General features: G+C 43.9%; 1 protein-coding gene across 2 annotated transcripts in view; it reads right to left on the bottom strand.

The window, feature by feature from the left end:
• Nucleotides 1-15,229, bottom strand: part of PKD2L1 (polycystin 2 like 1, transient receptor potential cation channel) — a 42,788-nt gene that overhangs the window by 8,900 nt on the left and 18,659 nt on the right. For both annotated transcript variants that reach the window (XM_033185773.1, XM_033185783.1), the window contains exons 3-5: nt 2,209-2,336; nt 1,177-1,430; nt 6-230 (exon numbers count right to left, since the gene is read on the bottom strand). In XM_033185773.1, coding sequence (XP_033041664.1) covers nt 6-230; nt 1,177-1,430; nt 2,209-2,336 — 607 coding nt within the window. The remainder of the gene's footprint in view (nt 1-5; nt 231-1,176; nt 1,431-2,208; nt 2,337-15,229) is intronic.

The following is a 15,229-nucleotide window of genomic DNA, read 5'->3' as shown; positions in this document are numbered from 1 at the left end:
CTCACCTCAGGACACAGAAAAGATTGATGTTGGCATTGTAGACTGAGAAGTCGATGAACACCACCCGAGTGCCTCTGTCCAGCCACAGCCCCTCCTGAAGGTCCCGGAGAGCCTCTGCACTACCCTGTCGAGATCCTGGAAGGTCCAGGTAGTAGCCACCTCCACTGTAGCTTGTGAGCCTGCCCCAGTGGGAGGAGCCCCCCAACTCATCCTGCGAGTGGTATGTCCACCTGCCACAGAAAATGCCGGCTGAGCCAGCCCAAAAGTTCATCTTCCAAGGCAATGACAATGCTTTATTATTGTCTGGGCTTTACAGGTTTACATATTGTGTGTGTGTGTGTGTGTGTGTGTGTGTATGATATGTGATATATACATATATAGTGTATCATTTATTATTCTGTTTGATACTAACAACCATTTGAGAAGGGAGGGTGACTATTATCCACATTTTGCAGAAGAGAAAACTATGAAAGAGGTTACCGAAATAATGCAGCTATGAATGACAGAACTGAAACTCAAATGCAAATCTGATTTTTCACCATGTCACTCAAAGATTTGGATGACAAAGCCAAGCCCCACTTTTGGCCCACCTTGAATAGTCCCCCTAAGGGAAGCACCTGGACCAGAAGGAAAAGCTCCTTCCAGCTCTGTGACTGCACATCAGGCTCCTTCACCTCATGTTTCTCCATTCTATCCACTAAACTTTCTATCCTGGGTGTTTATTTCCTCCCTCTTCCATCCTGTCCTGTCCACCCTTTTCTCCTTCTTCCCTAATTCATCATCCATCCTTGACCCCTTGCTGCTCCACGTATCAATCTCAAGCGTTGGGCTTTTCAATTTCACCCATTCTCTATACCCTTAACCAACTTCTAGGCAAGAAAGGAAGCTTTCCCTGGAAGAACTGCATGCAAGGTAGGACAAGTGTGATTGCGACCCGTGTGTGGGAACAAGTCTGGAGGCTACGGCTGTGTTTGCTAACCTACCTCCTCTGTTCCTGAGTGACACAGACCAAGGTCCCCAAACAGCCACAGCTGGGATTCAGGGAGATGCCCCCTGAAGTCCCCTGAAGTGCTCTCGAGGCTCTTTAAGCCTCAGTGGAAGTGGTTCCCATACCTTGGGATGGTGTCAGGTTTGGAGGGGCAAGCCCTGTGACATTGGTAGGATAGGCTCACTCACGCTGTGCCATTGAGCGGCCCAAAGGGGAGTTGTTCTTCTTTGTCTGGAGAGTAGACATCATAGCAGCTCAGAATGTCCTCCCGGAAGTCTTCATGCACCACGCAGGAGTCATTGCGGACCTTTAGCTGCCGCAGCCTCGGAACCCCCAGCAGCAGGTTCTCATAGTAGATGAAGGAGTGGGAGCCATGGCCCAGGCTCTGGTTGTTGTACCATTTGGTCCAATATAAACTGTCCAGTAGTGGGCCCTGGGCAAACTGAACCACAAGCTGGCTTGAACCTTACCCAGCATCCTCCTGATCCCCTACCCTTAGGATAACCACCTTTGCCCTCATCCTCTGACTCCCCAGCTTGTCTCTAGTCTGCTTTAAAAAAAGTATCATTATTATTATTATTATTATTATCATTATTTTAAGGGATGGAGTCTCACTCTGTCACCCAGGCTGGAGTGCAGTGGCATAATCTCGGCTCACTACAACCTCCGCCTCCCAGGTTCAAGCGATTCTCGTGCCTCAGCCTTCCAAGTAGCTGGGATTTCAGGCATGCATCACTACACCCGGCTAATTTTTGTATTTTTAGTAGAGACAGGGTTTCACCATGTTGTCTAGGCTGGTCTTGAACAACTGACCTCAGGTGATTTGCCTCCTTCAGCCTCCCAAAGTGCTGGGATTACAAGTGTGAGCCATCGTGCCTGGCCTGCTTTTTAAAACTCCTCCATTGACCAATGAACTTTGACCAGAGTCTGATCTGAAGTGGCCCTGCTCTTTATTTAAAATTTGTTTTGAAGTTCAGCCTTACCTCTGACTCCCGATACTAGTCTAACTCCTGGTTTAATTCCCTGATCGCTGTATTAATCAATCCCTTACCCACCTCCACCTGAACTCTAGCCTAACCCATTAATTCAACCTGGCCCTTTGACTCAGTCTGATCCCTGACTGACCTGATTTCCCAGCATAAGGTCTGATCCATTGTCTAACCTGTGGCCTCAGGCCATTGAGAAAGAGAGGGGAGGGGTAGAAAAGATCTTATACTCACATCCCAGAAGTCTGCCATGCTGCTGATGGCCTGAAAGGAGACTCCAGTGTCTGATGCGGTATGTAAGAAGAGCTCAGACATCACTTTGGTGTAGTAATAAGCACTGGAGCTTGTCATTCCATAGGTCACTAGAAAACAACCCAAGAGGCTGTGTCCTTCTCACTGTTCCCCCAGAGGAGACAAGAAAACCCATTGCCCTGGAGCCAGAGATGCTTCCAAGATGGAAGCCCATCCCCATCTGGACCCATCCCCTAGACTTGGTTAGGAGCCTAAGGGTGGCATGAGGAAGACCAGGAAATGCATGAGGGAAGCGTTGTAGCTACAGTGTCTCCTCCTCTTCTTCCAATTCACCTCAGAAAGACTGAACTCTGCTCAGTAGTTATCTCTTACATTGTCATTATGAAACTACACTTTTCTTTTTCTGAATCAGCTTAACTTCCCAGTTCTTACTCCCCAGAGCCAAGGTATTTCTGCCTTCTGCACTGGGTAGTGATTCCTTTTGTCCTCTTCCAAAAGGTAGTGATGCCTTTTGGGAAATGCCCCCAAATTCTAGAGTACTCCCTCTAGAGTTCAAGGCCTTCGCCTTGGCCAAACACCTTACAATAGAGATATGGTCTCATGGCCCCTGGTGTCAGTGACTGTAGCCATGGGAGTGGCAGGTAGGCACAGCACCTCTGGCCCTGGCATGACTTGTGCAATTGGATGGGCACAGTCATCTCCTGAGAGAGCAACTCAGTGTTCCCAGATCAAAAAAGACCTAGAAACAATCGCCCTGTGATTCTCCCTGTGCATACATTGTGTGCAAGTTAAATTAAAAAAAAAGAAAACTGGCCGGGCGTGGTGGCTCAAGCCTGTAGCGGATCACGAGGTCAGGAGATCGAGGCCATCCTGGCTAACGTGGTGAAACCCCGTCTCTACTAAAAAATAGAAAAAACTAGCTGGGCGTGGTGGCGGGCGTCTGTAGTCCCAGCTACTCCGGAGGCTGAGGCAGGAGAATGGTGTAAATCTGGGAGGTGGAGCTTGCAGTGAGCTGAGATCCGGCCACTGCATTCCAGCCCAGGCCACAGAGCAAGACTCCGTCTCAAAAAAAGAAAAAGAAAAGAAAACTGGCCTTTACCCTGAAGAACTTGATCTCCCTCATGCACCCTAACACACCCATCCAGTCCCATGTGCCGGTGGGGCTGTAGGGAGTTCTAAGTTTTGTTTACAAAGCAGGATTCTAAAAGTATAAGCCATTTATTTAATAGATTGTCCCTCAGTTTAAGATAGTTTAATGTTTTCTCATTTTTTTAATTCAGGTTATGCATTTGGGGAGGAATACCATAGAAGTGATACTGTGTCTTTCTCAGGGTATGATATCAGGAACTACATATTGCCTGTTCATCTCATTACTAGTGAGGTTAACTTTGATCTTTTGTTAAGGTGGTGTCTGCCCGTTTCTTCAACATAAAATTACTGTTTTTCTTTCTGTAATTATATGTGTTTTTTGGGGGAGACCCTTTCAAACTGTGTAAATATTCTGTTACTCATCCATCATTCACTTTCACTGAGCATCAATGAATGCTAGTTTTAGCATCCCTTGATGATTTTTGCCTGATTATTACTAATATTGTCAAATGGTGATTTGTTTTTTCACTCTTGTTGCCCAGGCTGGAGTGCAATGGTGTGATCTCGGCTCACCACAACCTCCACCTCCTGGGTTCAAGCAATTCTCCTGCCTCTGCTTCCCAAGTAGCTGGGATTCAGGCATGTGTCACCATACTCGGCTAATTTTGTATTTTTAGTAGAGACAGGGTTTCTCCATGTTGGTCAGGCTGGTCTTCAACTCCTGACCTCAGGTGATCCGCCCACCTTGGCCTCCCAAAGTGCTGGGATTACAGGTGTGAGCCATTGCGCCAACCTCAAATGGCGATTTTTTTAAATTCCACAATTCCTTCTCCATTTATTAGTTGACATTTTCTTCAGAAGAGCTTTCCCTTATTCCTAATTCATGTATTCATGTATGTGTTGTGTATATATATGTGTGTGTGTGTGTGTATACACACATGTGTGGAGGATGGGGGAAAGAGAATGAGAAAGGAGAAGCAAGCATGGTAACATGTTCATATATGGAAAATCTGAGTGAAATGTGTGCAGTGTATCAATAATTCTTTGTATTTTTCTTGCAAATTTTCTGTAAGTCTATAATTACATCAAACTCTTTTTTTTTTAATACAGATTTTCACTCTTGTTGCCCAGGCTGGAATACAATGGCATGATCTCGGCTCACCACAACCTCTGCCTCCCAGGTTCAAACGATTCTCCTGCCTCAGCCTCCTGAGCAGCTGGGATTACAGGCATGCACCACCACACTCAGCTAATTTTATATTTTTAGTAGAGACGGCGTTTCTCCATGTTGGTCTCAAACTCCCGACCTCAGGTGATCTGCCCACCTCGGCCTCCCAAAGTGCTGGGATTACAGGCATGAGCCACCGCGCCCAGCTACATCAAACATTTTAAAAGTAGAATTTGTCAGCCTCTTGTGAGCAATTCCCTTTAAGAATTTTCCTTTTCAGATCTTGGGCCATATTTTCTCCCATTTCCTCATCTGGAAGGAGAATGATCACGGATTGGGCACTAACATTATACTTTTTCACGGGGGAGAAACAGCAAAGAAGGAAACATTATTATTCACATTTCCCCATTCCACACTGTTAAGTCCAAGACATGGCTTTATTTCTAACTCAAATCTGTGATTACTTGTCGTTAGTTATCTGGACTCAGTTTTTCTGGATCTAGAAAATGGGTTCCTGCTGGAAATCAAACTTCTGCGTGCGGAGAGCCCATCACAGTTACAACCGATAGCAAGCTGAACCTTTCCTAATGAAGTAGGTTGGCTAAATTGTCACATCTTCTGAGTAACCACTAGGTGGTACTCATTGCTGTAGCTTTTACTCTTTTCCAGTTCAGAGAATTAACCTTGCTCTGAATGGCCTGTCAACTATATATGGATGCCTAATATCTTTGATTATTATACAAGGCAGTAAATATTATGTCTTCTGAGAAAAATGGCTTCACCTGGTAAAATGCCTATTGACAGGCAGAAATTGAGTATTCGTTATTTGTAACTTTTTAAATTGAAGTGCATAGGTACAGAAAAGACCAAGAAGCAACCTTAAAAATTTTCTAAATTAGAATCTAAATTTCGTTTAGTACCTGTTCAACACTCTCTCCCCATACAAACACTCTTTCTCCCTCGTTCATTCTTATATCTGTTAATTTTGTACTTCATCCCATGAGATGAGGGGTACTTTCCCACCATTTTATGAAACCCAAACTATTTCTAATATCCTCGATGTTCATAGTTAGTAACCCATATTATCAGCCTATCAACCTGAATTATTCTAAAAACACATTTTATATTCATTACACAAACATTATTCAAATTCTACAATGTGTAAAATACCTTGCTAGGTGTCATGGTTTCTTTTATCTTTATCTTTTCTTTTCCTTTTATTTTTTTGAGACAGGGTCTTGCTGTGTTGCCCAGGCTGGAGTGGGGTGACACTATCATGGCTCACTGCAGCCTCAACCTCCTGGGGTCAAGTGATCTTCCCATCTCAGCCTCCTGAGTAGCTGGGACCACAAGTGCGTGCCACCACTTCTGACTAATTTTTTTATTTTTTGTAGAGACAAGTTCTCACTATGTTGCCCAGGCTGGTCTTGAATTCCTGGGCTCAAGCTGTCCTCATCCGTTAGCCTCCCAAAGTGTTGGAAACATAGGCGTGAGCCAGCATGACCAGCAGTGTCATGGTTTCTATCCTTAAAAAGTTCTATTGAGGAAGACATGTCCCAGAATGAACTTGATGTAGCAGAATGAGCATGAGCACTGGAGCCAGACAGATCTAGGTTCAAATCCCAGCTCTGCCACTTACAATATAGACTTGGGCTCTGAGTCTCAGCTTTCTCATCTGTAAAACTGGAAGTATAATACCACTTAGGTAACTCAACAAGTAGTTGAGTGGGTTCCCAATGAGTGTTTGTTGGCTGAACCAACAGTGAAAAAATTAAAAATAACTATAATACTATAATAAAGGATAGAAATGAAATAAGTGAATCATTCTTTTTTCTTTTTTTTTTCCTTCTTTTTTTTTTTTGAGATGGAGTCTCACACTGTCACCCAGGCTGGAGTACAGTGACGTGATCTTGGCTCACTGCAACCTCTGCCTCCCGGGTTCAAGCGCTTCGCCTGCCTCAGGCTCCCGAGTACCTGGGATTACAGGCGCCTGGCACCATGCCTAATTTTTTGTATTTTCAGCAGATACAGGGTTTCACTATGTTGGCCAGGCTGGTCTTGAACTCCTGACCTCATGATCTGCCTGCCTCAGCCTCCCAAAGTGCTGGGATTACAGGCGTGAGCCACTGGGCCAGGGTTTTTTTTTTTTTTTTTTGAGACGGAATCTCATTCTGTCACCCAGACTGGAGTGCAGTGGCACGATCTCAGCTCACTGCAACCTCTGCCTCCTAGGTTCAAGCAATTCCCCTGCCTCAGCCTCTCAAGTAGCTAGGATTATAGGCACGCACCACCATACCCCGTTAATTTTTATATTTTTAGTAGAGACAGGGTTTCACCATGTTGGCCAGGCAGGTCTCAAACTCCTGACCTCAAATGATCCACCTGCCTTGGCCTTCCAAAGTGCTGGGATTACAGGTATGAGCCACCACACCCGGCCAAGTGAATCATTTTCAAACTGAGTAAAACACTATTACTCCATATTTGACCCATCACAGCAATGTCATCAAAATAGTCAAGGATAATTTATATTTAGAAAATGTTGGAAAGAGGTTGGAACATTTTTTTTTTTTTTTTTTTTTAGGCGGAGTCTCGCTCTGTCGCCCAGGCTGGAGTGCAGTGGCCAAATCTTGGCTCACTGCAAGCTCCGCCACCCGGGTTCACGCCATTCTCCTGCCTCAGCCTCCCGAGTAGCTGGGACTACAGGCGCCTGCCACCTCGTCCGGCTAGTTTTTTGTATTTTTTTAGTAGAGACGGGGGTTTCACAGTGTTAGCCAGGATGGTCTCGATCTCCTGACCTCGTGATCCGCCCGTCTCGGCCTCCCATAGTGCTGGGATTACAGGCTTGAGCCACCGTGCCTGGCCGGTTGGAACATTCTTTAGTCCAAAGAGAATAATACATTCATACAAGTCTTGGGTAAGAGAAAGCCAGTCCTTGGTTGACCTAGCAAGCAAGCACAGCTTACCAGTAACCCCTCCCTACACAGTGTGAGGGTAGAAATGGTGCTGGCAGAACTCAGTCTCTCTAATAAGTCATCCATTGAGAGCATCAGATGGGCATCAGGCATGGAGGCTGCAGGAATCTGAATCTAAAAGCAGGGTAGAGGAAACCCAGGCTTGTTCACGGGGTGATGATTTGGCTCCTGTGTCTTTCTCCCCTTTTCTTAACCCACTGATGATAAGCAAACTTCAGCATGCATCAGAATCATCTGGAAGGCTTGTTAAAACACAAATTGCTGGCCAAGTACAGGGCTCACTCTTGTAATCCCAGCACTCTGAGAGGCTGACATGGGTGGATCACTTGAGTCCAGGAGTTCAATACCAGCCTGGGCAACATGACAAGATCCTGTTTCTACAAAAAATACATAAATCAGCCAGGCATGGTGGTGTGCACCTGGGGTCCCAGCTACTCGGGAGGCTGAGGTGAGAGGTCAAGGCTGCAGTTAGCCACGAACATCACAAAAAAACAAAAACAAAAACAAAAAGCCCCTAAAAAACATGGATTGCTGTAGGTTTGGGTGGGGCTCAACAATTTGCATTTCTAATAAGTTCCAAAGTGATACTCGCGGTCATGGGACCACACTTTGAGAACTGCTCCCTTGACCTGTTGCAATCAGACAAGCAAGCAATCCCACTTGTCTTCAATAGAGATGTCAAGAAGGCAGGGGGTTTCCCAGTATCTATTTTGGTGATTCTCAAGATAGAGAGTAGAAAAGAGAAAAAACCTCCCAGAAAAAACCTCAGAACTTCCCAGGGATTGCAAGATGCTTTTATAAACTACATAGACCACTTAGGACACCTCCTTCCCACTCCAGGGGAAAATCACTGAGTTCACTGCCCACACGGACCACTGGTAGTCACGTAAGGGGATCACATCCCTCGGGTGCATTATTGCAGAAGAAAACTGAAAACAACTTGATGTGTCCGGCACGATGGCTCACACCTGTAATCCCAGCACTTTGAGAGGCCAAGGCGAGTGGATTGCTTGAGACAGAAGTTCGACACCAGCCTGGGCAACATGGCAAAACTCTCTCTCTACTGAAAATACAAAAATTAGGTGTGTTGGCACACACCTGTAGTCCCAGCTATGCGGGGGACTGAGGCAGGAAGATCACCTGAGCCTTAGGAGATGGAGGCTGCAGTGAGTCATGATCGTGCCACTGTACTCCAGTATCGGTGACAGAGTGAGACCCTGTCAAAAAAAAAAAAAGAAAAGAAAGAGAGAAAGAAAGAAAAAAGAAGAAAAAGGAAGGAAGGAAGGAAAGAGAAAGGAAGGAAGGAAAGAGAAAGGAAGGAAGGAAGGAAAGAAAGAAAGAGAGAGAGAGAAAGAAAGAGAGAAAGAAAGAGAAAATAACTTGATGATATTTCCTGGTGTTTTCCTCCCCCTACATCCCCACTAGTTTCTATTCTCTTCAGGTAATAAGTATCATAGTTTGACTCTACAGTCAAGAACCAGCCTGTTTAACTGAAACACCTGGTTCAAAGATTTCTGAATCTGACAGAGGCTCGATGTATCCATTTCATCATCACCCTTCTCCAAATCAGGAGAAAGAAATGACAAGACTAGACACCTATTGCCTCAAAACACCTATTATGTGTCCTGTGTTAAGTGCTTGACATGCTTATTTCATTTAATCCTACTATAGCCTTATGCAGTGGGTGCCAATATTATCCATGCTTTCCAGTTTTGGAGAGTTTAAGTAACTTGCCCAAGGAAAACAACTAATGGAACCAGGATTAAAATGCAAATCTGTCTGCCTCCATAGTAGACTGATTGTGTATCACTCCCAGAATTATCCCAAGAGATAGAAGTTACAGAGGGTGGCCAGGTGCAGTGGCTCATTTCTGTAATCCCAACACTTTAGGAGGCCAAGACCTGAGGAGCACTTGAGCCTGGGAATTCATAGAGCAGCCTGGGCAAAACCAGGAGACCTTGTCTCTACAAAAAATTTTTAAAATTAGCCAGGCATGGTGGTGGGCACCTGTGATCCCAGCTACTTGGGAGGCTGAGGTGGGAGGATCGCTTGAGCCCTGGAGGTTGAGGTTGCAGTAAGCAGTGATCATGACACTGCATTACAGCCTGGGCAACAGAGTGAGACCCTGTCTCAAATAATAAAAAAAAATAAGTTTTAGGGGAGAAACTTAAGCTACATAAAAGGCAGTCCTTCTTCACCACTAGTGCTTTCAATTATGAAATGGGCCACTTCACAAACATCCTTTTCACCACTGGGAGTGTCAGCAAAGTATTGTCAGCTGAGGATCATCTGAGGCTCACATGGAGGGGGTTCTAGGGCTGGCCTTCCCAGCTCCTTCCTGTAAGATACAGTGAGAGTGCAATTGCCCTTTGTATTTCATAAGGTAACACTAGACCAGAGGGTGGAATGAGTCAGGATTTGACTCAGTATGTCAAATGCCAGTATGTCAATATATCACTACCATTTTGAGGCAGAAATGGGCTCATTCCAGGAGATCTTTGGAGACTGGATGATAACTACATAAGAATGTGTGAAGGGGATTCAGAGACTAGGTGATGGTTTCACGTCAAATATAGAGAGTATCCGATTTTTTTTTCTTGGACAGAAATTAAATTCTTCTGCACACATTACATCATGCTTCTTAATCTTGGCCTCAGATCAAATTCACAATTGTTCAATAATAACAACCACCACCATTATTGACACAGTATTCACCAGGCTTTATATACATTTTCTCCCAGGATCCTGAAAAATACCAATAAAATAGGAATTACCATCTCCATTTTATGCAGATAACTCAGATTTAGAATGTTGCTTTTTTTTTTTTTTTTTTTTTGAGATGGAGTCTCACTCTTGTTGCCCAGGCTGGAGTGCAATGGCACGATCTCGGCTCACTGCAACCTCTGCCTCCCAGGTTCAAGCAATTCTCCTGCCTTAGCCTCCCAAGTAGCTAGGATTATAGGCACGCACCACTACGCCCGGCTAATTTTTGTATTTTTAGTAGAGACAGGCTTCACCATGTTGACCAGGCTAGTCTCAAACCCCTGACCTCAGGTGATCCACCCACTTTGGCCTCCCAAAGTGCTGGGATTACAGGCATGAGTCACTGTGCCAGGCCCCAGAATGGTATTAAATAACTTGTCAAAAGATAATACAGTAAGCAAGGATTAATACAACTTGGATTCAAACTCAAGTCTGCCTTACTCCAAAAACCATGATTTAACCACTATTCTATACTACACTAATATATCATGCTATCATCCTAACACCCTAAACCCTTCTGATTAAGGATTCTGACTCTCCTTTCAAAATTCCATCCAAATAGTTAGGATTGTGCAAGTTTATAAGATGTCCTTATAAGCAAACTCTGTTTTAAGAGTTTAATATCTGAGTCTGAAAGTGAATTGCAGAAGCACTTGTTAAACTCAAAAGATCGCTGTCTTGGAAGAAGTTTCCATTCTGGTATGAAATGAATAACGGTATCTCAATCTGTATCAGGAACCATATTCTGACATAGACAAGTCCCAAGGAAGGAAAAAGTCACATGCACAAAAATGATACCTGGGTTATTTATAATGTCAAAAAAATTGCAAACAACCTAAAAATCTTAGAGACAATTATTAAGTAAATTATGAGATCACTGAGTCACTTAATGGAATATGATACAGTCATTAAAATAGTAACAAAAACAATGCAAAATTCTATCCATACAATGATTGTATCCATACAATGAAAATTTTTTAAAAACATACTAAGTGTAAAAACTTGAAGGAAAAACTGACTTTTAAAAAACCAGTGGTATAGGCCGGGCGCGGTGGCTCAAGCCTGTAATCCCAGCACTTTGGGAGGCCGAGACGGGCGGATCACGAGGTCAGGAGATCGAGACCATCCTGGCTAACACGGTGAAACCCCGTCTCTACTAAAAATACAAAAAACTAGCCGGGCGAGGTGGCGGGCGCCTGTAGTCCCAGCTACTCCGGAGGCTGAGACAGGAGAATGGCGTAAACCCGGGAGGCGGAGCTTGCAGTGAGCTGAGATCCGGCCACTGCACTCCAGCCTGGGTGGCAGAGCAAGACTCCGTCTCAAAAAAAAAAAAAAAAAAAAAACCAGTAGTATAATAGTTGCATTTTCTTTCTTTTCATTCTCATGGAGTTTAATTAATGCTATAATAATAGTAAAAGAATATAAAAACTATAAAATTATTTTAAAATTTTTCGTCTGTGTGTTTCCAAGTTGTAGGCTGAAATTTCCAGGTGCTGGATGCTGTACTGACTTTGCTATTGCTTCATTAAGATCTGTTCCCTCCTCTCTTGGCTAATACCATGATTTTGTTTGAGGTATCACACCTCTCCGGGTCATCTCAGATATGTTGGCAGAAGCTAAATCCAATCCTGGCTATAGGACTTGGACAAGCAGTTCAGGTCAGAGCAAATCTGCAAAGACTCCTCCCTTAGCACAATTACAGGTTCAGGGATGACCTTGTAACCCATTTCAGGCCAAGGAGTCATAAAGAGAGATTTCTGGAACCTTTGGGGATCTTCTCTTTTCTACTAGATGTGAATGAGAAAGCCCCAGAAAAGTCAGCCTTAGGATGAAACTGATTGTGCCCCTGGCAAACTGAGTAACAGAAACAGACAGATACTTGACAATGTCATTAAGCCACTAGCTTGATCAGCCCTGAACCCTGCCCTTCTCTGAACTTTCGTTACCCAGACAATAAATCCCATTATGGTTTAAGCTAGTTTTCATTGGGTTGTCCTTCATTGTAACATAGTCCTTACTTATATCGCAACCATAACATTTTCAAAGAGGTTGCACTATTTCTGAGGAAAAGAGAGCTAGAAAAGAGGGCAGTGAGCCCAGCGCAGTGGCTCACACCTGTAATCTCAAAAATTTGGGAGGCCAAGGTGGAAGGATTACTTGAGTACAGGAGTTCACCACCACCCTGGGCAACATGGTGAGACCCCATTTCAACAAAAAGAGAAAAAATTAGCTGGATGTGGTGGCACACATCTGTAGCCCCAGCTATTCGGGGAGGCTGAGGCAGGAGGGTGCTTGAGCCCAGGAGGCTGAAGCTGCAATGAGCTGTGTACGTGCCACCACACTCCAGTCTGGGTGACAGAACAAGACCCTGTCTCAAACAAAAACCAAACGGCAACAACAACAACAACAACAACAACAAAATAAAAGAGAGCAATGGATGCCAAAGCCTACATTAATTAAAATACATTCTTATCCTATATTAAAAGGAGCTTGCTGAGCAAGTCAACTGATGATGGTATTCTAAAAACATGCCTATCATTAAGTCCTCAGGCTCTTCAAGGTTTATTTTTGGGTAAAGCAAGATCTCTAAAATACCATGAAAAATGTATATTATATACACACTCATACACACACATACATTTACATATGTGTGTGCAGGCACACACACACACACCTCACTCCTAAAATTGCCCTTATAAGATGAGTATTTAATATGAATTTTAAGAAAGACAGATACAAAAAAAAGTCAGATGAAAAGTAGCTCCAATTTTTATTTTTTATTTTTTTGGAGACAGAGTCTCACTCTGTCGCCCAGGTTGGAGTGCAGTGGTGCGATCTCGGCTCACTGCAGCCTCCACCTCCCAGGTTCAAGCAATTCTCCTGCCTCAGCCTCCCAAACAGCTGGGACTACAGGCATGGGCCACCCCTCCCAACTAATTTTTTGTATTTTTAGTAGAGACAGGGTTTCACTATGTTGCCCAGGCTGGTCTCGAACTCCTGAGCTCAGGTAATCTGCCCTCCTTGGCCTCCCAAAGTGCTAGGATTACAGGCGTGAGCCACTGTGTCTGGCCAGAAGCTCCAATTTTTAACATTGCTTTCATCGTTTATGATATTCCATACTCCTTATATAAAAACCAATAAGACCAATTGCTCCCAGAGTTAGCACCTCCTTATTAACTGGTGTGCTTTTTTCTTACTCAGCAATGAGAACTATGAAACCTATTTGTGTTTTCTTCTTTGCTTTGGCCACTAGGAACCTCAGGCTTTGTTATCATTTGCAGTACTCTTGTTTAATCTTGAGTGTTCTGGTACATGTTTTTTTCCTCTCCTAACTTTTTCCCACTTCTTTTGCTAAGTAGTTTTTATTGTAGTTCTAACAGGCTATATTTCACTGTATCTGCACTTTTTAACATAAGCTCTGATCCCTTTTAGACATAGGTGGGGCATAAATGTATTGTTACTGAAGAAGTATGACTAATAATTATTATTAATCATTAACATCATGAGCTTGGGTATAACCAAATTTTATCCACTCCTATGTTTACAGTAGAGACTGAATATTTTTGTGCTTTCTTTTGAACTGCTGGAAGACCTGCCCAGCTCAGAGCAGTAAGAAGTCACCAGCGCTGACTTCAGTCGGAAACTTTGTACATCTCCTTTCCCAGGTGATTGCCATATATAGGCCATCGTATGCTACTGAGCTTCTTCCCTGCCCCTAATAAGTGATATGTGATGGAACACAGTTGTCCTTTTCCAACAATACTCTCCTTGGGAAGGAATGGAATCCCTTTCCTCAACTTATTGACAAAGAATATCGGAGGGCTGGGGTGCATCTGCCAGCAAGTGTATATAGTTCCTTTATGTGTCTATACTAGTGGCACACATAAAGGAACTATTATATATACACTTTTTTTGACACTCAAAAGTCAACTGCTCCTTCCTAAGCTAGATAGCTCTGAAGAGAAGCAGTAAGGATGCTTCTCTAGAAATCTGGGGATGTCTTCCACTCATAATCCCTCCCTTGACAGTCATTGTTCAGATAGAGCCTCCACTGTTCCGTCAATCCTCCAACTGTTGAAGAGTTGGAAGTTCCTTGGGCCCTTATCAGTTCTCTAAATTTATCCGCTCCTCTGATGGCCTCTTCTTGAGCCCCTCATCCCGTATCTTGCTGAGAAGTTCTCTGAAACATCTCTATCTGTATCTTGGCACACTAGATCCAGTTTGGCTTTGATCATATAAATAATTTGGGGTGAGGAGAGGTCTGTGGTTATCCCTACAGGGTTGTTCACTTTCTTGTGAAATACAATACAATGTCATGAAATGATCCCTTCTTATGCCTCCTCAACAGCCTCTGGTAATAGTTTCACAATAGCTTAGCTATGCACTTTAATATCCACATCCACTCCTGTTAGAAAAGAATCACCTCTCATCCAACTTCCTAATGATTTTGTCTCCAGGAGATTTTTCAATTAATGCCTTGATTTCTCCAGGTTCCATTAACTGTTGTTTCACCCAGCACCAAACTATGGGCAAGATTCCTCCTCACCTTAACTGGCACAGACTGCTAGTTATTCCCCAATACCTTTCCCCTCTTTTTACATAATAATGCAATTATATTTGGAGCACGTTGCTGTCCCACTAAACACCACATCACCCAGCCTACCTTAGAAGCTAGGCCTGGTGACCATTTAATTAAGTTCTGGCCAGTGAAATGTGAGTGGAGTGATATACTTCCGCTTACAACTTCCAGCTCATGTCCTTAAAGGAAGGAACATGCCTTTCCTTTTTACTTTCCTCCTTCTTGCTAGCCGAAGTATGGACAGAAGAGCAGCAGCTGAAGCATAAGATAGAAGCCATGTGTTGAGGGCTGCGTACAGTGGCTCGCACCTGTAATCCCAGCACTTTGGGAGGCTCAGGCAGGAGAATTACTCGAGGTCAGGAGTTCAAGATCAGCCTGACCAACATGGTGAAACACCATCTCTACTAAAAATACAAAAATTAAGCCAGGCAA

Source organism: Trachypithecus francoisi, unplaced genomic scaffold, assembly GCF_009764315.1.
Source record: "Trachypithecus francoisi isolate TF-2019V2 unplaced genomic scaffold, Tfra_2.0 Contig01579, whole genome shotgun sequence".
In the NCBI taxonomy this organism is placed as follows: Eukaryota; Metazoa; Chordata; class Mammalia; order Primates; family Cercopithecidae; genus Trachypithecus; species Trachypithecus francoisi.
This window is presented reverse-complemented; position numbering and strand designations above follow the sequence as displayed.